At 38.7% G+C, this 26,795-nt stretch overlaps 1 protein-coding gene across 1 annotated transcript in view; it reads right to left on the reverse strand.

Moving 5' to 3' along the window:
• Positions 1 to 26,795, reverse strand: part of RELN (reelin) — a 263,525-nt gene that overhangs the window by 202,096 nt on the left and 34,634 nt on the right. The window contains exon 2 of the mRNA XM_088533254.1: positions 18,496 to 18,606. Coding sequence (XP_088389380.1) covers positions 18,496 to 18,606 — 111 coding nt within the window. The remainder of the gene's footprint in view (positions 1 to 18,495; positions 18,607 to 26,795) is intronic.

Consider the following 26,795-nt stretch of genomic DNA (forward strand, 5'->3'; position numbering starts at 1 on the left):
CTTAAGGTATTCTTCTGATCAGTGAAAGAGCTAAGTTTGAATATCCTCAAATGGAGGAACAGATTGAACTTAAACCCCCATAGTCCCCATGCCCCATTTAACCACTGAGACCTTATCTAGGAAGGGGATAGAGTTTAGTGAGACAGTGAGTCTAGCAAGGAATGAAGCTGCCCTTCTTTCAGCTGGAAAAAAGATAACTCTTCTTGGGTTGAATGAAACTTATGAAGTTTCTATTTTTCTATTATTTCTATTACTCTATTGTTTCTATTTTTCATATAAACATTTTGAAATACCACCAACACACAACCAGAAGGGCAGGCTGCACCGCCAATATGCCAAAGGCATCTGCATACACATGTATACAGGGTATTTTTAGACATACATGCTGGTCATTATCACTTACACAGCACTATGCAATGCGATACAGAGAACAGACAGGTCTTTGCAAATCACATCTAAGATCAAAATGTATTTTGGGAGTCATAGAGAAAGAATAATTGCATACAAAAGCAGGCGATATATTTTCTAACATTTGAATGTATCTCTTCTCCTTGATCTCTCTTAAATCTCTCTTATTTTATCAATTTGACTTACTTTTTGAGGCATGAAAATGTCTGAGTTATTGAAAGGCTGTTTAGAGAAGAACATCAGGACAGCAAAAAATGGGGAACTGAAGAGGCATCACAAAAGTGCTGAGAAGCAGAGATGGGTAGGAGCTCCGTGTGGATACTTCAAAATTCTGAAGATAACTGATTATCAAGGAAGGACTGGCACTTTTTACAATTAAATGTCATCTGACTAAGTTTCAGAAAAAGACGAATGAGCTACTGTCGTTAATTAACAAAATTGTTCTTCAGTAGACTAGCTGACCAGCAAAACCATGGCTTGCCACACAGGGAGCCACTGTTCCACAGTCTTGTGGCAGAAACTGCAGTGAGCCACCATCACTAAGGTCAACCACAGCGTTAATAACAAAAAAAAAAAAAAAAAAAAAAAAAAAAAAAAAGAATGATGGAAATGGACAACTTTTCCTACTTTCCCAAAAAACCTCTGGGAATTCCCAATATTGACACTAAACTGAAGGCAGAGGCACAAACATTAATGCATTTTGTCCAAGCTATTCATACTAACTACCTAAAACCTAGCATTTGTGTTCTTGGACTAAATTTTCACAGGAAAAAGGAGAAATGCTTTTTGACTCACACAGCTTCATCTCTGTTAATTCCTCTGTTCTCATCTTTCTATTTCTCCTTTTTCTTTGTTTCAGCAAACCTCCACCCCTCACCATCTTTCCATATTCCTTTCTTCCAGAGTCACTGACTTTATTATTTTCTGTACACCTGGAATATCCCTATCCTGATTTTTTCCATCCCTTTAACCCATCTCTCAAATTAAAATCTTTACTAGAGAACTTGAAAACAGAGTTGTCCTCTCCTTCCTTCTTGAGAACTGGATCGAAGTAAATATCAAAGAAGCAGACTACTAATTCCAAATTGAATAACCAGGGCTTGTGAAAGCCAGTGTGTGCTGACTGGTGACTTCTCTTTATGTTGTACAGACATTTGGGACGTTTGGCCAAGAGTGAAATCTGCAGACTTCCACTTTGGTTCATGACAACTGCTGATTCCACTTATTTCATACAATCACATCATTTGAAGGGCCTTGATATTTTCAATCTAACCTAAATGTAACTGAAGTATGTTGAAATTAAACTTCAATTTCTTTTTTTAAATGGGGTCTCCAAGGGATACAATATTTGATTAACAGGCATTTTTCTGCATGTATATATGTATATATTCACTGAGTTCTTGTTAAATTGCCTAAATTTAATATGATAACTACTCCTCCCCTTGTTAATTAGCAGAGCAGGAAAACTGCAGAATCTGTTTTCACTGAGATTGTGATTTCTATCTCAGTGCATCTATGCGTCTCAGTTTCTATCTATGCGACTAGCTTATTCCAAAACTTTTGATTTTAGTTGTCAAATCCCTTTCAAATAGGTTCTGAAAATCACTTTTAGACTTCTCTGAGACACTTTATTTAAAAGCACTTTAATCCTATTTTGAGAAATTGCCTAATATCATATCAAACCAAGCTTTTATGGCATTACACGCTTGAATGACTTAAATCAGTTTGACTCATGGATCATCACTAAATAATACTGATAGTACCACTTTTAGTCATCAATTTCATCAGCAACTTGAAAGCAAATTGGAAATCACGAACAGCAACATTTTCCGGATGATACAAACACTGGCCAAGTGGTACCAAAACCTGAGGTCAGGGTAGTCATATGGAATATAATCTAGTAATCAGAGTATGAATCCTTGATAAACAGAGTCTATCTTAAAAACAATGCAAAACAAAACAAAGCAAAACCCTACAAATCTTTAGGAACGAGGAATTGAAAGATATAAGTATTTTGTTTTTCTCTTCTGCTTCATATATTTTGAAGAAAGCTGAAAATTGCTACGGACAGGAGAAAAGCTAACATATCTTCTACCTTTCACTTAACCATGAAAAATATCCTAAAAAACTTAAGGTGCTTGTAGTTTATAATTCTCAAAATTTAGAAGTGATTTGATTTTAGGAGAAAGAAAGCATCACCTGATAGAGAACCTTCAGATAAGGCCTGGCAAGAATAATCCCCCAGAAGCTGAACCATTCACATAAAAAGTATAAATTATGCTACCTTTTTAAACAGACAGTATAACTTACCATTGGAAAAAAAAGTGTATAAAGAGGATTCATTGCCCCTTGTAGAAAGTATATGTTTAGGGCTTTAGATACTAACAACGATAGTTTCAGTTATAAGCTGGAAATGACAGAGGAGGAGCCCAACACACATCAGTCAATCATAGCATGACAAAGAGCTACCAATGTGAAAAAAAAAGAAAAAAAGATGAACACTGTCTTAGAATTTATCATCTGAATTATTTCTAGAAATGATGGGAGGAGTAGTAAGGGTACAGTACTGGTAAAGTATTGCTAAGACATCACTTCAATTATGGTGCGTAATTACAAACGTTTGTGTTCAAAAAAGATTAACTTAGGCTGGAGCAGCTGCAGGAAAGGACTACTAGGATGATGAGAAGAATGTAAAGTATGTCATAAAAGAAGGCAGAAGCAGCTAGTCTTGTTTAGAAAGTGGATGACTGCTATTTCTATATATCTGGACTGTATAGCGCTGTTTAAACTAAAGGGAAATCGTGGTATAAGAACAAGGGATATAAACTAGATATGAATAAATTTACTGTAAATTAAATCCTTGGAGGACCAGAGCCAAATCAAAAGGTCCCCTCCTGTGGGTGCGTGCCCAAAGCCACAGGGTCAGGCATCGATGCTCCCCCATGGTCTCAGCTACCTGGCACTGCCAACTTGTCCTGACACTCTTCCCAAAACTCCCCTAGTCTGCAATAGCTCACAAGGGATTGAGGAAACATAGATCAGATGGGACCAGTCACCCTAAAACTGCCCGGCCTGCTGAAACGCAGATTAAACTCCAATTGTGATCAAGTCCTTAAGTCTCTATCTTACTAACTTCTCTCCAATCTAAGAGAAAAGGGTAACTCAGAGCCAGTTCGGTTTTCAAGTTCTCTATTAATGTCTGAAATCTACATTTAGAAGCTTGAATTAATTACTGATTTATTTGTTTCATAGTAAAACTTAGCTTGCAGAAAGCTCTGAACAGAAAATATCAGGGTTAGATCATATACAAATACACAGGTTGCCAAAAATAAGAATTATCTGGAAATCAAAAGAATATTTATTATTTTTTCTTGTATTACAGGGGTATATGAACCATTGCTTCAGCCACAAAAAAGACAAGCTATCTTTTATTAGTAATATTTCAACCGAGTGTTTTCTGACTTGATTAAATAGATATTGCTACAGGTACCTTTCCTATTGCACAGAAAATGGTAGTGCTTTACTTCAGTAGTAATACTGTTGCAGTAGGTATGTACATTTTTTTTCCTCAAATCTTAATTTATTTTTAAAAAGGTCATTTCATTATATTGGCTTCCTGAAATGTTCCAGATTTATTTTTGTCCCTATGGCACAAAAAATACAAAATCTCCTTATGAAGACCTTCAGCCATTTTCCCATAATTAGAAAACCCTCTAAACTACTTACAACTTTTTCGGCCATCCACTGTTGCTTTCCTGAATGTTATGGCTCTTCTAATTAGAAGAATGGTTTCTCATTTTGTTATTCTGAAAACTATAACAGACTTATAAATTAAAACCAAAAATCCCTCAAGAAACAAACTGTCAATAAAATGGACTAGGATTTAATGTTAAAATGCAAGTTTCTGTTTAGAGTTATTATTACATATTTGAAAACACAGTTGCTATTCTTATTTTTGTTCAGGTGGCCTGTGGAATGCATTAAACTGCTCTTATGATTATTTCCCCTGAAAATATCCGCTTGATAGTATCCCATTTTTGTCAATTCTGATATTATGTTTTATCTGGCGCAAGTACTTGTATTCAAAAGGTTTTATTTTGTGACAAATGAAGTACAGCAAATAATACACATCTTTTTCACTATCAAAAGAAACAGAGCAGACAATGAAAACAAAGCAGAACCTTTTATTATCTGTGCTAGACTCATTTTTGAAAGTGAGCATTAGTTGAATGAGTTTTTAATGAATGTTTTTATATATTGGTGGAGATTTAAAAGCAATAAATATTGTTCTTTTAAATTTGTATTTCTCTATTTGTATTTCATTTTATTCATTAATAAGGGAATGTGAAGGATTTAATAAGCACAAAAGGCTTAAAATAGTATCACGAAATTACTAGAGGTAGGATTCAAGAACCTGGATGCTCTTATAACTGATCGGGAATACGCCTCAGCTGGAAATTGCAAATGATTTCATTCCAAAATTAAATGCTTTCTGAGTCGTTCACTAGGGACTGGAATTCAGTCTTTAAATACACATGGGAAACCACCAAATGTGAGTCAATAAAACAACGCATGAAAAGCCACTTGTACTGGTGAGACCCTTCGACATGGGCTTTTGAGAAAGCACTTCAGAGGGTTTGCAATAGCATGAATTCTGTGGGCAGCACAAAAGCAATTTCTGTCAGCAATAACCTTTCCTCCTTTTTCTTATCGTGTACCAGCAGGCAATCACTAAATAGAATTTCACTTAGTAAATTAATTTACGTATTAAAAATAAAAGTAGCTACCTCTAATTTTAAGCTATATTTAGAGGAAACTGCCGCTGCACCTCAGTTACTTCCAGTGCTGAACTGTGAAGCTCTTCATTGCCAAAACCAGAGAGGACTCTGACAAACCCCTGAACAAGAACAGTCAGTCTGGGATTTGGCTCCAGCCTGACATGACATCTAGATCCACCGGCACATGAGAGAAGTGTCACAGCTCTATGGCAGCTGGTGGACACTGGGTCAAACCAGTCCACACAGAGCCAGGGGATTCGCTGAACAAACGTTTCTGTCTGTGTTAGTGTACCAAGCAATTCCCTAAACTTCATGGACTGCATCAATTGCATATACAATGACGTCTAACGTCACCTAAGATGCTCGAGACACCCAGTGGAGGCCAGGTAGGACACAAGAGCTGCTAGAATCTCACATCCTCCACGGGCAGCCACTAGAGACCAAGTTATGCTGATACTAAGATGTGTGAATGCAAATCTTGTCTGGCATCTTTAAACCTTTTTGCAGAATTTTTTTTTCTTTCCTAGGAGTATAATTAGGTAGTATTCATCTTAAATACAGTGAAAGAAAGGAAGAGATGAGGCATTCCTATGACCGTCAAATTTTTCTTTGGTAATAATTTTTCTCAGATGACAGAATTCAAGATTTCCTTTTCAAATTAAAAAATCAGTGTCTGAATGATTTCTTTACACTGAAATAAATTCAAGTTAATGCTGTATCAAAATTCCCAAAGTTGTGTTTCATAATTGTACAACATCTGATTATTTTGCTAACAAATGTTGATGCTATAAAGATCAGTCACACAAAAAGTCAAAAAAGAGGAAAATCAGTCATCCGAATTTAGGTCATCTTTGGGAAAGGAATGGGAAATGGAAATGGGAAATCTTACTGGGGAGTTGAACTTTGTTATCATTTTACTTGCAAGACAAACAGCATAGTCCATTTGTTCGGGCCATTTGTAAGCTTATGCTTTAGATATTAACCAAAATAAATTTGCTAGGAAGGAGGTCCTCTTTAACAGGCCCAAGACACTATGCCAGTAACCTCCCCATTTGCAGTAATTTTTGACATACTCCTAAGCCGGAGAGTTTTTTCCGTTCAGACTATTGTCCCCTTCTGACAAATTATATACATTTCTTACGATGATAGTTATTATCTTAAAAGTTAATGTTTTGGAGAACGTGTGTTCTCCAAAACATTTCCTTTTCTTAAATATCAAAAACTTCCTAGTTATTACGTGAAAAACTCATGTAATAAAATTTTCTATTTTATGAAGTCCATCAATTTTTATGAGCTAATCTATTCCATCTCTATGATTTCGCTGAACCTAGCTCTGTTTTTTCTGCATATCATGATGATAACTTCTAACCTGAGCACACCTATGTACCTGCAAATTTAAGAAGCTTCAGAAACTGTCCAGTTTAACCTTATTACTTCACTAGTCATCAGCTTACTAAGACACTTCTCCACTTGCCACTTAAGAATACTCTGCAACCTGTGCCTCTTTTATCCACCCTACCAAATGTATCTACACTTTCCTTTTGGCTAACTTTTTTTTTTCCACAAAATTGTCCCACAGATACACAGTAATATAACTAATGCCATATTATAGTAGTCTATACTTTTCCTGGCAGGATTTGCTACACTTTCTACGTCTTACATTGCCCTGCCACATGATGAAGTAGGTGTGACGTAACCCTCTTAGGGATTTGTGATTCCTTTTTTTTTTTTTTTTTTTTGTGTATGTGTGTGTGTGTGTGTGTGTGTGTGTGTGTGTGTGTTGCAGCATCTGCATTCACCAATAGGACATAGTAGTAAAACTTATTTCTTCTCACCTAACTTTGGATTTCTAGAGTCCACAGCTGAGCTAGTCACTGTAGTTCCTATTAAAACCAGTGTCAGGAAAAATGCAGTTTTGGAGAACAAGGCATTTGCCTGCTTTAGACATTAATATCATTAAGATTAACCGAAAGTGCCCATTTCTCTCCTCACAGCAGACCAGAAGTCCAGACTGAAGGATCTCGGCTTCTTGACACAACCCTGGTGTCATAACCAAATATGACAAACGTTTTTAAAATCTCCTGTGGATAAACAGCAGCTAGTGTCAGAATGTTAGATCCTCAGCAGCTAGTGTCAGAATGTTAGATCCTCAAAACTACTTTGTACTTCAGTGTCAGTCCTTGTAAAAACTGGGCACTTGGAGGCACTTCTGCTCTACAAGTGCCTCAGCTTCCAGCCAGTCACCCAAGTCTCCACATCATACACAGCAAAAATATGATTTACTTAATAAAGAGAGCCTCAAAAATTAGCTGAGGAGTTCAGTGCATGTGTAATACGAAATAAAACACTAAAAATCCTGGGTTTAAAAATGTAAAAAACAGGATAACTAAATTCCCTAGAAATATTTCTCAAGCCATAACAGTTCTTGAATCTTGTATAATACAGCACAGACTGCTCAGTTAGAGTGTATCAGCAGAGAACAAATAAACAGTAGTCCCATACTAAGCAAAAAGTACTTTAGATTATCACATTTACCTGACATTTGGTAAGCAGAATTATTAAATGTAAATCTGAATTTCATATTCACAGTATCACAGAATGGTTACGGTTGGAAGGGACCTCTAGAGATCACCTAGTCCAACCCCCCTGCTCCAGCAGGGACACCCAGAGCACGTGGCACAGGGTGGCATCCAGGTGGGTTTGGAAGATCTCCAGAGAAGGAGACTCCACAACCTCTCTGGGCAGCCTGTTCCAGGGCTCTGTCACCCTCACAGGAAAGAAGTTCTTCCTCACATGGAGATGGAACTTCCTGTGTTTCAACTTGTACCCATCAGCCCTTGTCCTGTCACCAGCCACCACCGAGAAGAGTTTGGCCTCATCCTCCTTACTTTCTCCCCTCACGTGTTTTTACATACTTATCGGATCCCTTCTCTGTCTTCTCTTCTCTTCTCTTCTCTAGGCTAAACAGACCCCGCTCACTGAGTCTTTCCTCATATGACAAATACTCCAGTCCCTTAATCACCTTGGTCGCTCTCCGCTGGACCCTCTCTAGAAGCTCCATGTCCCTCTTGTCCTGGGGAGCCCAGAACTGCACCCAATACCCCAGGTGCGGCCTCACCAGAGCTGAGGAGAGAGGCAGGATCTCCTCCCTTGACCTGCTTGCAATGCTCCTCCTGATGCAGCCAGGATCCCACTGGCCTTTTTGGCCATGAGGGCACGCTGCTACCTCATGGTTAACTTACTGTCAACCAGGACTCCCAAATCCCTCTCCACGGAGCTGCTTTCCAGCAGGTCAACCCCTAATCTGTACTGGTGCCTGGGGTTATTCCTCCCCAGGTGCAGGTCCCTGCACTTGTCCTTGTTGAACCTCATGAGGTTCCTCTCTGCCCAACTCTCCATCCTGTCTAGGTCCCTCTGAATGGCAGCACAGCCCTCGGGAGTGTCGGCTGTTCCACCTAGTTTTCGCACTAATCTTTCCCCAGACTTCAGTTAGATGCTATTCTATAACTTTTTGATAGTCTTGGCCAAAACTGCAGCTCAAGCAATTTTCCTCTGCACAGTTTATTCTGGCAGAACTCTGACACAATGTTACTGAAGATTTTTCAGAAGAGTACATTACATCTTTGCCCTTCTTAAGCAAAGGTTATCACAAAGCTGCCTGTGTGAGTTATGACTACTGGTTGGTCACTAGTACCTTCGATATTACTTTTTACACATTCAGTGATAAATTTAAGTAGGTAATTGACAAAGAGAAATCTCAATCAAGATCAGTATTAAAAATTCTAAAGATAGCAAGGTTTTCATCTACAGAGATAGTGACTGGAATGTTTAAGTGCTGAGCAGGCAGATGAGATAATTACAACAAATTCACTATTCATATCAACATTTAAAATTAACCTTTCTAAAAATTAAGAACTGCAGAATAAAACTGTGCCTCAAGAATTGTTAACCTAGATTTCATTAATGCTTGTATGTTCATCCTAGCAGCTAATACTGTCAGTATTTATTGATTTCGTCTTCTAATAGTTACATCATCTTTGCAGCATGTCTGAGACCATCAAGGTAACCGTAATGCCGTATGGCTGGAGTATGACTGTAATGTCACAACACATTTGTTTCGGTTCTTTATTCAGGGCAGACCTATAACAAATCTCAGGACTTTGGAAGAGTCAAATATTAACTTGTTTAATAATCTGTTGTGTGAAATGTTTCAGCACTTCCTGTAATGCTGTCAAAGTGGCATGGTCATAAAAAATATAACTGTATTTTTCACTGTTTGCCATAAGTATTACTATTAATGGTTTAGAATTATACATTAAGGAGCTAAAAAATGTTGTATAAAATCTTTATACACAAGAACCATGTATGCTTAAATGTAGCTTTAAGCAGCAATTTAGTAGATATTCTGCATTAGAACGGCTATGAAGAAATATCAGAAAGTTATTTAAATAAAACTATTGAAAACAGAATTTAGCTATGGCGCTTTGACCAAGTCTATGTCTTCCCAAAACACCAGGAGTTCTTTCAACAGTCAGATATATAGTTTTATGTTATCTGAAAAAATCATTCTCAGTAACACAAAAGTGAAGCATTTTACTTCCCTGCTATGAGATTTCCTAATGCATTTCCTGTAGCACCTGGACTTCTGAAGATTGTTTCCTTCAAACATTCAACCAGTTCAGGCTTGGGTTTATGTAAAGACTTGTGCCTGGTTAAGAAATACTTTTAACAACTGTACTGCTTTCATAAGCACTGAAATGTGAATTATAGCACATTGATTCATTTGATAAATTTAACCAGTTCTAATTTATATGTATTTAAATATTTTGAAATTATAGGTTCAAATTATACAGAACGTTTTCTTTATTTCCATGAACAAAACTCACTATCCATATAAACAGGAGTCAGTAATTCACCAAAAATAACTAAAATCTTATATATAAACTAATGAAAATATAAACATAAATATAGTTAATTTAAAAAATAAATAATCATTCTTTCTATCTCTTTCAAGAATCCAATAAAGTAAGGTGCAAGGACATGCCTGGATTGATATCATTATGCCGAAATAAAGGGATTTTATTCAGTAATAAAATACAACTTAGCAGACGCAAGGAAGAGGCCTATCCCAAGGCACAAAGACTTCAGCTGATTCTCTTTTTCTTTATAATTTTAGCCTGGAAATTCCATAGCAAGGAGGACTGGAGTGGACTGGAGGCACATTTTGACTTGAGGACACCACCCTTGAGATGGGATTCTCAGGTATGAACGAATCCTTTTGAGTAATCTCATAACTTTCACATATTCGCACAGTCTCCAACTTTGCAGCCTCGGCCACACAATCTGGTCAGGAAACCCCTGTTGTTAGTGTGGCAGAAACTGCAGCTGGGACCACCTGCTCATGCAGAGGCACAATGCTTCTTGCTGACTACGAACTCTAACAAACTGGCAGGTATGGGAGGAAGGCAGTCTGATCTCAACATTTATCTGCCATTATATGCCAGAAATTAATTTGCAAACTTGCCTTCAAAATTACAATAATAATGTTTTCCCAAAATCATTTCAAATTTGCAAGAGGCTTCAATATATCTTAATTGACGAAGTCCAAGAGATCAGTAACTTTGTCTTGAATATGCGATCACATTTTGATAAATGCAAAATGCCAGAAAAATAATAGGCCTGACAAAAGGGGAAAGTTATGAAGTGGGGGCCATTACTGACCTTGGCTACATGGGACAGTCCAACACCATGGACTTAGGCATAGCCAGTGCATTAGCAGCTATGGAAATATTTTTTTATATATATATATATATGTATGTATGTTCTTGAAGCATACGCATACACAATGCAGTTTTAAGACAGACCTACATTTCTAGGTGAGAGCCTTTTACCCCACTTTATCAAGACATTTCTCTGCTGCTAAGAATTGCCATGTGAATTCAGCCTGTCAATCCTCCTGAGTGAGGCTCTCCAGAAACAACGACAATGCCTTTTGGAGGGGAATGTATTTGGTTATTGTTGCTGCAATCAATGGAGGCTTAATGTGTTTTTCCTTGACTTCTGTGCACTATTATCCAAGTTACAACACGGTTAAAGATCGAGTTTTATTGTGCCCGTGTGTCTGTATAGAATAGCACAGAACAAAGCCCTCTCTGTAGAGCTCTCACTCTAATTGGCAAAAAATAAGACAAATGTTACTGTGAGAAAATAAAATAATAATAAAAGAATTGAGTCATACACTGACATTTCATTAGACAATGCCAAACAGGAGTAATTCACCTACAAACACAGCAAAGATTGATTTTGAAGCAACATTTGAAATAGAAGAGTAGGCAGTACAAGGCCTCCTTGGGCTCTGTATTTTAACTGTCATCTTCCATGCAAAAAAATGGCCAAACCAGCTCCAAGTCTGGCTGCCCCCGTTTTCTTTTCCTCTAGCAGTTTTTTTTTTCCCTTTTTTTGCCCTTTTTCCTGATTTTAACCATAAGCTTGACATGAAGGGGCTGATATGTGGAAGTGCTGAGCTCTTTCAATCGACACTATAATTAACAGGAGCTTTCAACATACAAATCACTATGCAGTGCAGAGCATCTCCGAAATTCTGATTGTCATCAGCCTAAAGTGGATACCAAACTCACAGCATAATTTCAGCCTTAATCGCTGCCTTTAATTTAGTGCTGGAAAAATGGAGATAATGCCAAAACCGCTCACTGAAACCATTTTTTACAAAAATAGAAATTTGGGATGTGCTGACTTACAGCATCAGAGTGCAGGAGCACAGCAATGAAACATGGTACCTGAAACTAGCATGAAAAAAGGAGCATGAATGATATAGTTTGCCAGGAACAAAAATGCATGCATTTTTGCATGCATTTTATACACATTTATACAAAACAAACACATACACACATATATATAAAACAGAGATGTGTATTTTTTATATAAGATCTGTTGTTTTAGACTATTAAAATAATCTACAATGTTGCACACAGAAGAGAATTACTTACTATTTCTGGTAGTATTTATAAAAATCATCAAGCTGTCACAATGAATATTTTAATCTTTTAATATATTTTTAATGAATTCCATACCTTATTAAGACCAAAATGTTCTCAGCAATATGAAATAGCCAAAAAAAACCTGATGTGGTCCCTTCACAGACTTCTACATCATTTTTTTTACTATATGCATTTTATTATAAATTAAAATGCAGTAAAAAGAATCACATTAAAATTCAGCAACGCTCTAAGTTTTCACCACACCATTTTCTGGTCCTCCCAATGGAGCAAAACAGATGTATATAAGAACTAGAACAGCATCGCTACTGAATAAATGCACTTACTAAATTGGACCAGAGTTGGCCCCCACACATCAATTAGCACTCTGTTTTTAGCTATATAAAACTGCCTCTAAAGGCATTTTCTTGTTTAAAAACTCTGGGGGCCCTTTTACTAGCACTGTCACACCGTAAAATACTCTACCTGCAGAGACCACCAAGCACTGCATATGTGAAGCACCTCTCTCCTGTGCTCGCTAACCCACGCACGCCACGCTCTTTTGGAGGCTGAACCTCTCTCTCATCCTTGACCACAGTGCTGCTAACAGGTTTCATGCTTTAGAAAAACATAATAAAAATAAAACCTTTGCTGGGGGCTTCTGGGCACAGCCGGCAAACACGGACGTGGATGCCCCGTCCAGGGCTGCATGACTGCTGCCATGGTGGGCACCATGGGGAAGAGGACATGGCAAGTGGCAGGACTGTCCCATGCCACCCCTGCCCCAGCCCATCGCTGGCTTCTCCTGCAGCTGAGCAGCCACGAGTCTGCCCTGCCCTGCTCTTCCCTATGGTGATCTGCAGAAAGGGGTGAAGGTCTTTGAGGTGGGACCAGGCCAAAGTAGACTGCTAGGCCAATACAAGTATTTTCTGCATAGGCTCGCTCTAGCAAGCTGGTTCCTCCACCCCCAGGTACCGTTCTCTGCCCTGGACCTTCACACTAGGGACCACAGTTCTCCTTTCCTCAGCGGGAAAGCTCAGGCAGTTGCCACCCATACCATGACAACAAAAACCTGTTGCACTAGTAAAATTGAAACACTTTCTACAATGCACTCCATACATGACAATCAAGCACTTTATGGTCAGCTTCTGGCTATAAGTACACTTAAATGGAATTAAATGCCATGACAAACAAACTTTGGAAGTTTTATGGTCATTACAATTCTGTTACAGATTGCTTAGAGGGAGCGGTGTATCTCAGAACTAAACTCATGTATAAACTTTCTTGACCAATATCAATTTGGCACCAATTCCCCATCTAATTGACTGTTAACAAATTCTCCAAGATATGACTGCTATACAGATATTTTATCTTCCTGTTAATTAGTAATTATACATTGGCAGGAAAAGCAGGGTTTCTTTCCAATTATTCCAGAACTCAGTGATTATTTAAACTTTGCTAATTAACAGCGGAGGGCCGGTACATCTTCTGGGCAAATTGTATTTGATAATCCCCACTAAAATATACATGGCAGTAGCTGACTTGTAGAGAACAACAAAAAAAGTGGCAGTTCAAAGGGTATTAGATACAGCACAAGGCAAATGGGGGCCTATTAAAACTTCCCAACTGTTCTAATGAGGATGCCGAGGGTCATTTCTTCCTAGTTCGCCATCTGTTTGGTTTCTGGCAAATATCTCCGGTGTGAAGGGAGGGTCCTGCAGCCCATTTGGCTTGTCACAGAGCAACCCAGGCTCGGCAGCAATCTCAGTCTATAACAAAACTGCATTTCAAGAGCAGCCATAGGGACAGCAGAAAATATTTTTTTCCTAAGAGCTGGCACTGGGAGATCATTCCTTAATTTTTGAAGCTGTGAACCAGTATGGAGGGACAAAGCCCAAACATCAGGGAACAACTTCATAGGCTTTGCCTGCAAAGCAGCATCCACCAGTTGGCTTTTCCCCGCCTCCTTACACTTTTAGCAGGAGATGTTTTCCCTTAACTGCCAATGTCCAACAGCAAAACATTGCCCCAGAAACAGGTGTCAGAGCATCTCTGGAGGCTCCTGGCTCCAACAGATCCCCATCTATAACCTTAACATGGAGGGTTTCTCCATTTCAGCCTGCAAACATGTGCATAATCCTAATACCAAGTGTGGGATTAAGTGAAGATTGCTGTAATCATTTAAAAGAAAAAGAATATATGGTATGTAATGCTGAGAAATTAATTCTGATGGTTGTTCCTCCCATGCAAGTTTATTGCTTAACGTATTCTAAGGGATATTTGTAACTATTCTAATTTAAGACTGACACTCAAAGTGTTACCTAGCTATGAGGACCTTCAGAGTATGAAAGCAATGAACTGCAAGGGAAAAGGCTGCAAGATAATCTCCTAAAAGCCAATCTTTCCAATGGTAATATATTCTATATTACTGTTTTTTAGCAGATGTCACTTCCCTGTTCGGATGTTGTTTCCAGAAAACTCTCAATGGTTCCTTTAACGTAGCCTTCAAAATTAAACAAAACCTAAAATTCACCAGTTTATGACCTTGCTGCAGAAAGGTGACATCTGCTTTAAAAGACAATAAACTGCAAGTTGTACAAACCTGTATGGAAAATAAACCAAAAGATTTGCCCTTACTGAATTAGGCCTGGAGTCACAGTTCCTATGGTGAGAGAGCTCTGAATCCTGTTTCTATGGTGCAAGCAATAGGGCCCATGTACTTTTAAAAGGACCTTTTAATTTTAGGTTAAAAGTTCATGTATATGCAAATATTATCCTAAAATAACTGAGAGGACTACAAGCATTGAAAGCCCTGTGTGTCCACAGGACACAAACTTGGCTCCAGAATGGAGCTGGGCAGATGCTGCCACAGAGGTGAAAAGGGGGCAGCTGAAGAATGGCAATGAGAGGGCAGAGCTCAAGGGAGGTGTAACCTCAAGACAGACTGCTGGGAATGCAAGAGTAGGAACGGTGACAGGAAGATGCAACCTCGCTTCTCCACCGTGCCAAGGGATCTTGCTAAAAAAAGAAATGCTATGGTTCAAAGCTAGGTTTAAGGTTCATTTCAGTGACTCAGAGCTCATGCTCACAGCTTGGCTAGTGAGGTTTCAAATACACACTTAGGTGTTATTCCAATTCTAATTTTAGCTTTACAAAGGTAGTTCTACTGCTTTCTGAAACCAAACAGGCTCTGCCTGGGACAAAGAATTAACAGTTAAGACCACTACCAATACTTAAGACCACTATTAAGTTTTACCCAACAAAGCTTACTCCCTAATGCCATTAGGAGTTAAAAGGCTTCCTAAATAAATATTGCAGCAAGTTTCACGTTAGTATAATCCCACAGAGGAAACCACAAGCACTTTATTTTTTTGCCTACACAACATATACCAAGAAAGCCCCCAAAACTCGCAACCCTAAAAATTAAATTTGTGAGCACTAAAGTATTTTATCTGTTTTCTTCAGAAATCTTGACATGGTGAACCAATGAAGAGAGCTGACAATGATTTGCCTTCATCAAGTGGCTTCCTAAATTAGGTAATTAAAAGATAATTGTAGCCACAATATAGTAACTTACAACACAAAAGGCAGATTTATGTATGTCAGGAAGACTTCATAGAGTCAGGGCAGACTGGAAGATTATGGTAATCTAGTGTGACCTCCTGTGTAACACAGACAAGAGCATTTTGATGGTAATTTCCATGGCAAGGGAGAAAAAAACATTCCTCCCTGTTCTGTAAGCTGTTCCTATCAACCCAATTTCAGTGCTATCTCCATACGTTTATAGCACCAATTTTGGCCCCCCATCTACTCTGCAATAAGCTGCATAAGTCAAGTGGAGGTCTCCAAACTTTACATAGTCCTCAATATTTTAAATAAATCAATTTACAGTGAGCTAAACCCAAGTTGAACATCATGTTTGCTTACTGGAAAGAGGCAGCTGCTTCCTTGGTAATCAGAATCAATGATAAGACTAATGGATCCAGGCTAACCTGAGCAAGCTTTTGTGTTTCTTCAGAAAACCAAGCAGTGACATTCCCACCTAATTTAATACTATTATATTAAATGGCCTGTGGAGTATTGTGGAGACTACTCTTTTTTTCTCCAGGAGGCTGTGCATTTTTAAACATTGTTAATTTTTAAAGCTATCAAATTGCTCTAAGAGTGGATCATCCACACGCTAAGTGCTTTTTGGAAGAGGTCAGGTTTCTCATCTCTAACTGCACAGGGCAGAAAGATCCAGTTTACTAAATTCTAGTCTTGGGAGCCCTCAATACATCATGGATTGAACATTCACATAACCTTAAACCCACAAGCTGTTGCCATTTTTTCTTCAGTATTTACTTTTTACTGTGACTGCAAGGGCAGAGCACTAGACCATCAGCTCTTAAGATTCATTCTTAGCTTTCTTCAGTATATATATAGTTTAGGAGTTAGCAAAATGAGATTTTTACCTGAAATGTTGCCTAACTAACAAATCTAAGACAACTGACTCTACACTTTGCCTGCATGAAGATCAGAAGAAGGGTCATGGATGGAAACAGATTTTTCCTAAAATGGATAAAGGAATATCCATAACTGAACAGGAAACCTCCCTTGGGCATTATGTTTCAGAATTCATATTGCCAAGCTAAATGAAGTAATTCTAATTATGTGTGACTGTTTTTGCATATCTTCAGCTTTAATACTTTTCTAGCGTGTAGCCTTGGATTTTCTTTTGGTTCATATACTGCACATTTAACCAGTCTGGTTGTCGATCATCTTACCAACAACTGAATGGTTAAAATAACACAAAAAGTTACCAAATTAAAAGAAGCCATATATTTTTTTTTTCCTTTCAGTATCTGCCACACTGAGATACCCTCTATAACAGTTCCTTTCCATGACAAAGAAAGAAATTTATGAAAAAAAAGCAAAACAAAACATATTTTTGCGAATGCACAAAGCATTTATGTTCTTAGATAGATTCTAAATAGGTTCTTAGGTTCTTACATATTTTACTTAAATCTTTTTTCTTAAACTATTTAGATATGATTAAACATGATGTATAACATGCTTGGTGAGTTTTCAGAGTTTACCCTAATGACAAGACACCAGCAACTATTTTATTGCAAGATCATAGTTAGTAAGCTGATCATCCTAAAAAATTCAGAGATAAGTGCTCTCCTTCTCTTTTACTGCATCAGATCCTGCTTATCTTGTAATGAGCACTGTGGGGAATGGGAAACAGCAGGAGTCCTTCTGCAAAATACATATTTAACTGAATTAAATATATAAGTTATTAATTAATTATTAAACATGCTACTGCAAATGCACCACAGTGGGTATCAGAGACACAACTTTGTACTCATTTCTGTAAATTTATCCTGGAGAGTTTGCTAAAGGCCACTTGAAATTCCTCCAAAGTAGCTGATATTAGTAAGATATCAGCCAGTTAAGTGGGTGAACTGAAGGCAGCAGTTACATGAACAAACAGATACACAAATAGAAATCTTGATCAAATTTTGAGAGCTGCTAGGTAAAAATTTGTAAGTAGAAGATGAGAACATGGAAACTTATCAGTAAAGCACTTCTTCCTTCAGTATAGATGATATCTCTGTGGTGATAATTCACTCTTTTTTTTTTAGATTTCTTATTGTAGCAACATAAAAAATATTACAGATAATAAAGTGCAAAACATACTACATCTAATGTGTTAAAGGTAAATTATACAACTTTAGGAGACATTTTCTCAACCTGATTGTTCTTAGTACAACTGGCTGAGTTTCTATCACTGACTGTAACAGTAGGACACACTAAATTTGCAAAAAAAATCCCAACCTTTTTATTAAAATTCTGATTTTCCCTATGCGGAAAATAATTGGCCAACACATTAGCCATCATTTTGGTTGTAATTAAAAAAATACTGCTGAGTGGGTTGGGCAAGGAGGTTTAAACTGAACTCAAAGGAATCAACCTAATAACAGTTAGATGCTTTGAAGTAACTGCTTCATTTTATACTGAATATTGTACTGATTAGAAATGCCTATTTTACTTAGTTCCTCTTCGTTCTCTCTAACTTCATATAGTACTATACATCAGTACGAGGGGTGACCAAAGAAGGAGAATATAGGGGAAAAAATAAAAACTTTCCAAAAAACATTACTGTCCTATCTCACTGACTCCCACCAACTTTCATGTGTTGTTGATTAATGGGTCTAAATTAACCTGTTTCAGTAACTGTGTTCCTATTAACATGCTCTGTACCCCCAGATATTTATTATGTTGGTTGCAGAATTCTGAGCAGGATCAAATATAAATTATGTTGGACTTACCAAAGCCAAAAGCACTGGAACCACCAACACTTTGGGAAGCCTGAACACTGGTAGATGTGTAGAGTCCAGTTACCAGTAAGCCATCAAAGAAGGTGCTCGTTGATATAGTCACTGAAATGAGAGAAATAAAATATATGTAATTATTCATAAGGAGTATTTAAATTCCTGTACAATTCTGTCAATACTCTTACATTTAAATTAAGTCCCATCTATGTGTTCCATACAGTAAATTTGCCTGATTGCACCCCATACTTAGGACACTTTAGAAACTTTAACTTAGCTTTCCCATGTAATTTTCCCCAACATCTTGCTCAGTGTTCAAGCTGTGTGCGCCATGGTGCTCAGTATGCACTTTTACAACTTCCTTGAGGTTTACTTAAAGAAAATTGACTGTTTTAGAGGTAAATGACTGGCTTTTATTGGTGTCTGAGCCAGCCTCTGTTCCTAAATGAATCATAAGTCATGTACTAGTAATAATCTGCAGCAGAAACCAGAAACAAATTGAGCATTACAACAGGATCTAAAATGAACATCCAAAGGGCAGTTGTGTCCATCTCTACTTGGGAGGATTCCTTGCTAGCAGGACAAAACTGCATTATACTCCAAAACAGATGCACAGTGAAGTTGTAAAAAGCAGCACTGGATATATGGCTAATAAGAAATTTTTAGGACATTAGAATATAGTACATGCAATGAAATAATCAGGATTATGATATTGCTCTTTCTGAATTTAAATAGAGTGTTCAGTTATACTTGTTATATGTACTATAGTATTAAACATTTTAGTTGTATGGGAATCTAAGTCATTTCAGATTATGTGCATTGAAATAATTCATGAATATATTTTTAATAGATTCTTAAACAATATCAGTAAAACTAATATCCAAATAATACTTATGAGTAACATCAGAATAGAGGTATTCTTTGTTAAACTGATAATGCTTGCAACTTTTTTTGTAAACACTATTTCTCACATTTTTATTTTGCAACTTTCAGATATTATCACTGCATGCATATAATCAGGTTTGGTGGTTCCATCTCAGACCTGAATTATCAAGCAATAGGGTTTTTCCTATTACATAAATGCAACATCTACTATGCCCAGCTTCACTTCTCTGATCCCACGGCAAAATGCTCTGTTTCTTAATAATCTCTTGTCCATATTTATGTTTTTTATATTCTCTCCAACCTCTGATTTGAAAATCAGAACTAGAAAACTTTACAATGAGATAAATTTTCTTCTCCTTCTCCCTATTATATTTTTCCATCTATTATCCTTTTCTACATTGTTTTATTGTACGTCTTTATCCATATGTATTTAAACAAGGGTAAGCTGTGTTGAAGCACAGGGACCCATACGATGAGATCCCTGGGGTGAAGAGCTTCATGACTTCTAGCCTCATGCACTGAAAGTCCATCAGTGCCTTATTTGCCAGGCTAGTTCTGCTTTCATGTTTTATCCTTTTCTCCTCTCTTAACACACAAGGATCACTGATTGCTGCCTCGCTTTACACCACCCTCCTCTCCCCCATACTGCTCATGCATCACGAGCCAGCGATGGAGCAGGATGCTGAAGCAGAGGGCTGCTGGATCCTAGCAATTACACACACAGCAGTGAAACATTTCCTTTTTTATCCTCAGTCATTCAGTGGTTAATCTGGGATACATACTGCTTCAAGGTTACCATTAGATATACAAAGAACACGCAAAACATTGAGTGGCTTATTTTCTTCTCAACGCATGAGCAATATTCACTATATTAAAATACATACAGTTAAAGGATAATTTAATTATCTTTCTTTGATTATTCAAGAGCAGATAAAATACTTCCCAAACCCAGCTTCTCTGCTTCCAAAACTCCAAATTTCAATGTTTTACAACAGACACTTCCCCCTAAGGCAGAGAGTAGATTCAGAGCCATATACTCTGTTTTTAAGAAGTGGCCACTTCTGATATGTTAAAAAAACAGCAAAAGCGATTGCATTTTTAGAAAGGAAAATAAGCATTACAGAGGGAAAAAAAAGAAAAAAACAAAGACGCAAACAATGAAGTCTTCCTGCATGTGATGAAGTAGTGAATAATGCAGAACCTTTTATTCCCTTTGTGCTTCTAAACTGACAAAAGGCAAAACATATGTTGAAAAATATGCCTATGCGTTATTTCTGAAGACTCGGGAAAAGCAGTCAGTGAAAAGCACTGATAGAAGGGCACCGGGCCAGTACTCTGCTGCCATTTTGTGTCCCTGTGGGGAAGCATCTTATTCGTTATTGAATAGCATATAATGCAAAACCCTACTGGGAACAGGTGACCAGTCTCTCTCTGGGAAAGAAGTGATATTTTACAATGCCTGTATTTGATTTTGGATATATTTGTATGATTGTCAATCCCCATTTTACATGAGCATGTAATAGGTCAATTTTTATTGTTGAAAAATTTCCAGCACAGTATGGCTCCCTCATTAAGCCTCTGGGAAATTGCACAATGCCTCTAGCACATTTTTTAGAAACAGAGCACTACACTGTTATTATACACATGTCATACATTTCAGAATAATTTCATAGTTCTTCAAGAGGAAAAAAATTAACCATGACATTCTCAGCCATTATTTTTTTTTCTCTAGCCAATGGTGAAATACATCAAATTCACATGAAAGAAAGTACCCACTGTGTCACACGTCAATGACCAAGCACAGGAAAACTAGCACGGAGGCCAGCAAAGGACTATAATTTCATGTTGGGACTAGAGCTTGCTAGGAAGGGCTCTTCAATTCCCATCCCGCGGTCGGCAAGAAGACTCCTCTGAGATCCTGTTGCTTGTGCCGTTACACCGGCTCAGTCCATGTGTCTGTTCCCAGCTGGAGGCAGGAGCCCACAGCACAGACGTGCTGAGACAGCCCTGGACTGCCTTGAAATCCTGATACACCGAGACCGTCTTCCTGAGACTCTCAAGAGGGTTGTGCTAGGAACAACACACCCTGGGTCTGACTGCACAGCAACACCCCGCACACACTGCAGGCAAGGCTGAAAATTGCTGTTTTAGAAGCTACCCAACATTTCCCATTATAAGGCTCTATTTTCAGCTCCCAAGATGTTTGTCAATTTTTAATCCTCTTGGGCTTTTCTTTATTTTTCATGGTAACGTCTGCCTCACACTGGTTTAATTCGTGGAGGGAGAAGGAATTTCAGTCAAAATAGTTCATTCGTTTCTGATATGAGGCTAGAGGAAAACATTGTCTTGTCTGGCTGAAAAATTCCAGTGTCCTTTGCTTTCAGCAGCTCTTTCACTTTGAGGCAGCACTGAACTTTGAACCGAAATTTCCACAGGGTATGCCCTGGTATGAGAGCTCTCCTCCACATTTGGACAATTATATACACACAGAACTCACACATGCTCAATAGATGCCTTTTCATTTTTAGCAGCTAAATATTTCTGGAGATTCTGTCCTCATTTAACATATCCAGATTTCTCTCTGATTTTAGTGCTGACTATCACAGATTGTTAAAAAAAATCTGTGAAATATATTTTAATCTGAATATACTGCTTTATTAAAGCAGAAGTGCTTCATGGAGATATCAGTTCCAATGATGATTTAGTGTGGGAAGTTTCTCAGTGATTTAAACCAGAAAGTTATGCCCGGTGATTGTTAAGAAATGGGAGAAGAAAAGGATCCAAATCAAAATCTCAGTCTTCCAATGAGAAAATATCAATTCAGCATAATCTTACTTCAAAAGAAAGCTCTAAAACTTTGTAAAACATCACAAAAATGAAGCTGCTGCCCCAAGTGTGATCAGACATCATCCCCATTAACTTGAATGCAGGAGTCAAAAACAGATTGGTGGGTAGGAGAGCCCATGAGCTGGGATGGAGAACATGGTGACTCTGAAATCAGCGCAGGAAAGGCAGCAAGGGAGACAGGAGAAAAGGACCTAGGAAGTGAAGGGAGGAGGTGGCAGCAAGTGGGCAGGGGAGCTGAGTGAAGACCAGGGAGTAGCCTGGGAGAACTGGAGAAGTCTCCAGGGATGGTGGGAGAGACAAGACATGAACCGGGGGAGGTAGCATGTGCCCAAGCAAGATACCCAACATGGGAAGAGAAGAAATCAGAAGAGAGAGGAAAGGGAGGCAAGAAGATGTGCTACAGTTAGAAAGCAAGGCTGGCTAAAGGAAAAGGCATGAAGCTGGGCAAGATGTGGACACCAGCACTGTCTGCACTGGAGCGCACCCTCCACAGCCACCCCAGAGCACAGCTTCCAGATCTCACCCATCCTCTGCTCACCTTCTCATGCTTATCTACACCAGGAGTAGCCACTCCTATGCTACCTTTCACTCCATCTTCTGAATCAAGTGAGCAGTGCTTGCTTGATGGATATAAAACTTTCTCATCCATCAATCATGTGGATATGAATTCATGGGTTAAGTGGATAACTTCAGATTGGTTTTTAAAAGCAGGCTAGGATGGAGTAGGATGGTGTCAAAAGTGTGACCCTGCCACTTCTCCAGGCACCCAGAGTACGTTTCTGAGATTCACGATGCCTCCAGTCAAATTTTCAGCAAAACAAGACTTAACACCCAGCCTTTAATGCTGTACTCCTGAGCACATCATGAAGAGCAGCTACATGAGCACAGGCGCTGGCCTGATCCTGCCAACGCTGTGTCCCAGGGAGCTGCAGGTTACTACTTCATTGAGAAGTGACGAGATGTGGCAGCTCCTCTCCGGAGATGCCTCGCGCTTCCCATGACAGACTTCTGTGCGAGACCTGCATTTGGTGCCTCCTTTGGGACAAGGAACAGCGAAGCCTCCAGCAATGCTGGGAGCTGTCATACCTCAAGGCGGAAGCAGGTCAGAAGGAAGCAGGGTGGCAAAAATGCTGACTGAAGTCATATGTGGAGGTAGCAGCATAGAGGAGAAACAAACTAGGTTTTGAACTCTAGTTACTGTCTTGCTTTTCTAAGAAAGTCTCAGTGTACTAAGGAATTTCATTTTCACTGTGTTTTATATAGTTTTATGGAAATTTATAAGTAAATTTATAAGTAATTTACATTCTCTTTAAAGACAGTTTTAATCTTCTAAAATGAAGCTGCATTTTGACTGATACTCAAAATACAGTCTTAACGGCAGCTAAATTGCAAAGGCAGAAAAGCTGCAAGGCAGAAGAGGATCATCCGTGGAGATCTGCAGCACTATCAGGTCTTTCTGAACTGAGCTGATCTTTAGCACCAGCTGAACGTCACCAAGATGTGTGATATGTACCAAGCTTCTTCTGGATTTGCAGCTGCTCTTGATGACAGTCACTGAAACTTGAAGGCAAGGAAAAGGACAAGATGTAGAGATACAGATAAGACACTAGAAACACTATGAGTGGAGCTTTAACAAGGTTGGAGAAAGAATTGACACAAGATTCCAAGTCCTGTACACTGCATATGCAAGGCATGTAGCATCAGTGCAAAACTGACACTGTTACACTTGTACCTTTGTATACTAGGAAGAAATCAGAAAATAAGTTTGGCATGAGAAATAGGATCACTGAAGACAGCAGATTTACAAACATGGGACTTTTCTGAATTAAAGCAAGGGCAGGCAGCTTTTAGATTCCTTGAAGGTCCAGGCAAGTTCCTCATAATACTGTAATATTGCATCACTGTACACCTGGGCCACAGTGGGAAACTGTCCTCTTATGTAACAAATTGCTTATACTGAAACAATTTTTGTTTGACTCTTCAAAAAAATATATATGTCTCTAAGTACTAGAACTCAGATGTGCAATGACACTGTTCAGAGACTTTTGCTCCTTTCCAGGGACACACTTTCACAGGCAACTACAAACAGAAATGGAGACTGAAATCAAACATGGACAAGGCTGTCCACATTGTCCCATGTTTGGAGCCAAACTGAGCTTTATGTTGTCTAGAACCTTTAGCACTAGAATGCAATCCTAAGACAGCGTATTTGGGATCAGCCTGGCTCACAGGCTTACATATAAACACTGCCTCCCTTGTATAGCTCAAAAGACCAAAAAGGGCAATTGAACATGAACAAATGTCAGAATCCACCTGGGAGACTAAAAACTGAAGCACTCCATCCTGCAAATATGGTTTTCTGCTGCCTCATTAGCAACTGCCGAGTTTGGTTAAACTGGACCACAACACTCCAGCAGGCCCTGGGTACATGATGCAACCAGTGGATTACACAGGCACACTGAAGCGAGCAGACCTTCTAGTACCAGGCCTGAACAGCAGCTCTCTCACTGACACCACACCACCAGGGCTGGAGAATGGTCATCGTGCTGTAGGGTCCCCCAAGGGGATGTCTGTACTCCGTGTCCTGTCCTCCTTATCTGCACACCTGGAAAGCCAGGAAGGGTTTGTGCAAAGACCAACTAACCCAGGGAAGATCTCTTCCCAAGCTGGTCTCATCCTTTAGGCAATGGTGCTACCATCAGACAACACCCGATCGCAAGTCTGAGTGTAAACTCAGCTAATACTGAGCCAAATCCTTAAAATACCAGCCTACTCTAGGAAGGAGGGAACAAGCTCTGATCCTTTATTTAAAGCATGGCATGCTACTTAGGTATAAGAGTACAAGCAGCTGAAAAACACTGCAGTAGGGTTCTACAAGTGGGCATTCAAAATAATATGCTGGTAAATGCATTTGATTTCAGAAGAAACCAAAATCCAGGAACTCATAATTATGCAGTAATTTCAAATGCAAACACCAGAAAATACTTAAGAATAGGGTGAACCACAGGTCTGCACCACATCCAGAATAAACAGAAGTAAAAAAAAAAAAAAAAAGGATTTTTACTCGTACTGATTTTTATTTTCTCCAGGTAGGTGGGAGAAAACAACAAAAAAGACATTTCAGCATGGTTAAATACCTAAGCATAGACTAAACAGACAACAGGCTTGCAACTGAAGATGTTCTCTTTGTAGATAGTGGTTTTCAAAGCCTACAGAACTCCAGAAGTAACTTATCACAGCAGAACCCCAGTAACTTTTCCTATGGTTGGACTGATGACATATGGCACGGCACCATTTCTAACTTGTGTTGATTTCGTCAGTAATTCCAACTATCAATAATACCAACCATCAATTAATCATTATGCACAAGAATTTTTCACCCTTGTTCTAAATAGCTAAAAGTTAGTCCTGATGCTGCTCAGCTTTACATTACCAGCTTCAGTGGTTCTGCCTCATGGTCCATCATATCTCTTTTGTCTGTTTTCAACTCCTTTCCAAAACTGGGAACGAGCAACAGAATACTGAAAATAGACTGCAGATGCATGGCAAGATTTCAGTACCTTGATATATAGAAACATTATTCATCAATGATGACAAGAGCAGCCTATCAGTCTTGTAGAAAAACTATTTGCAAAGACATTACTCGTTATAATATCTTTTGAAGTTGTTAACAAGGCTGTAATAATGAGATCAACAACAACATAAGTGTATTCTTATATTCTTAAGCTACTAAGGACTGCTAAGAGGACTCAGGTGCTTCCAAACCAACATCTTGCTGGTCAATAAGAATCCAAGGGCTAAACCTACAAACAGACTCAAGCACCTAAAACAGGTACAAAAACCCCAAACTGGACCCAAGAGCATAAGTTCTCATGCATCAAAACCCCCAGCTTAAATTTTTATCACAATGAGAACGTAAGTATCAGCTTCCAATAACTCCATATCCTCGCCACTGGGGATCTGGCCACATGGAGCAGTGAGGTGCTTAGTTCCAGCTGGCACCAGTAAACCCCCTGGCACAGCCCCTTTTGGGAGGCCCTGAAGAGGAGGGACAAGACTGGCCGCTGCCACAGTAGCCCTCTTTTTAAGCAACAGAGGAGCAATTAAAGCTCTCATCTAGGTAAGAGGATTTGAACCGAAATTTCCCAAGCGAATATCTTAAAGTGTCTTAAACCCTTGCATTTGTGTGGCCTAGCCAGTGTCCCTCAGCTGGAAGCATTCCACTTCACATGGAAAAAATGAATGTTAGCAGCACAAAGAGAGATTTGTTCTCTATTCCCATGGTCGGAGCAGATGTCTTCTAAAGAGGAAGACAAGGTTTCAATCGGTGGCCTAGTGAATATGTGCTACTACTATATAAAGCTCCTGAGAACATCATATCTATTTATGTCACCCCTTTTTAGTCTGTAAATCTCAGCCTAATGTGGATGTCTAAAACAAGCCAGATGAATCACACTCCAGAAATGCCCGTTTCTCTCCACTGACTTTAAAGGGAGCCAAGACCACAAAGCTCAGCAGCAGAACAACACTGAAGATGCTTTGAGTGAAATGAATCCCACCCTAAG

Source organism: Tinamus guttatus, unplaced genomic scaffold, assembly GCF_059628265.1.
Source record: "Tinamus guttatus ecotype Peru unplaced genomic scaffold, ASM5962826v1 Tinamus_guttatus_pri_ptg000489l, whole genome shotgun sequence".
In the NCBI taxonomy this organism is placed as follows: domain Eukaryota; kingdom Metazoa; phylum Chordata; class Aves; order Tinamiformes; family Tinamidae; genus Tinamus; species Tinamus guttatus.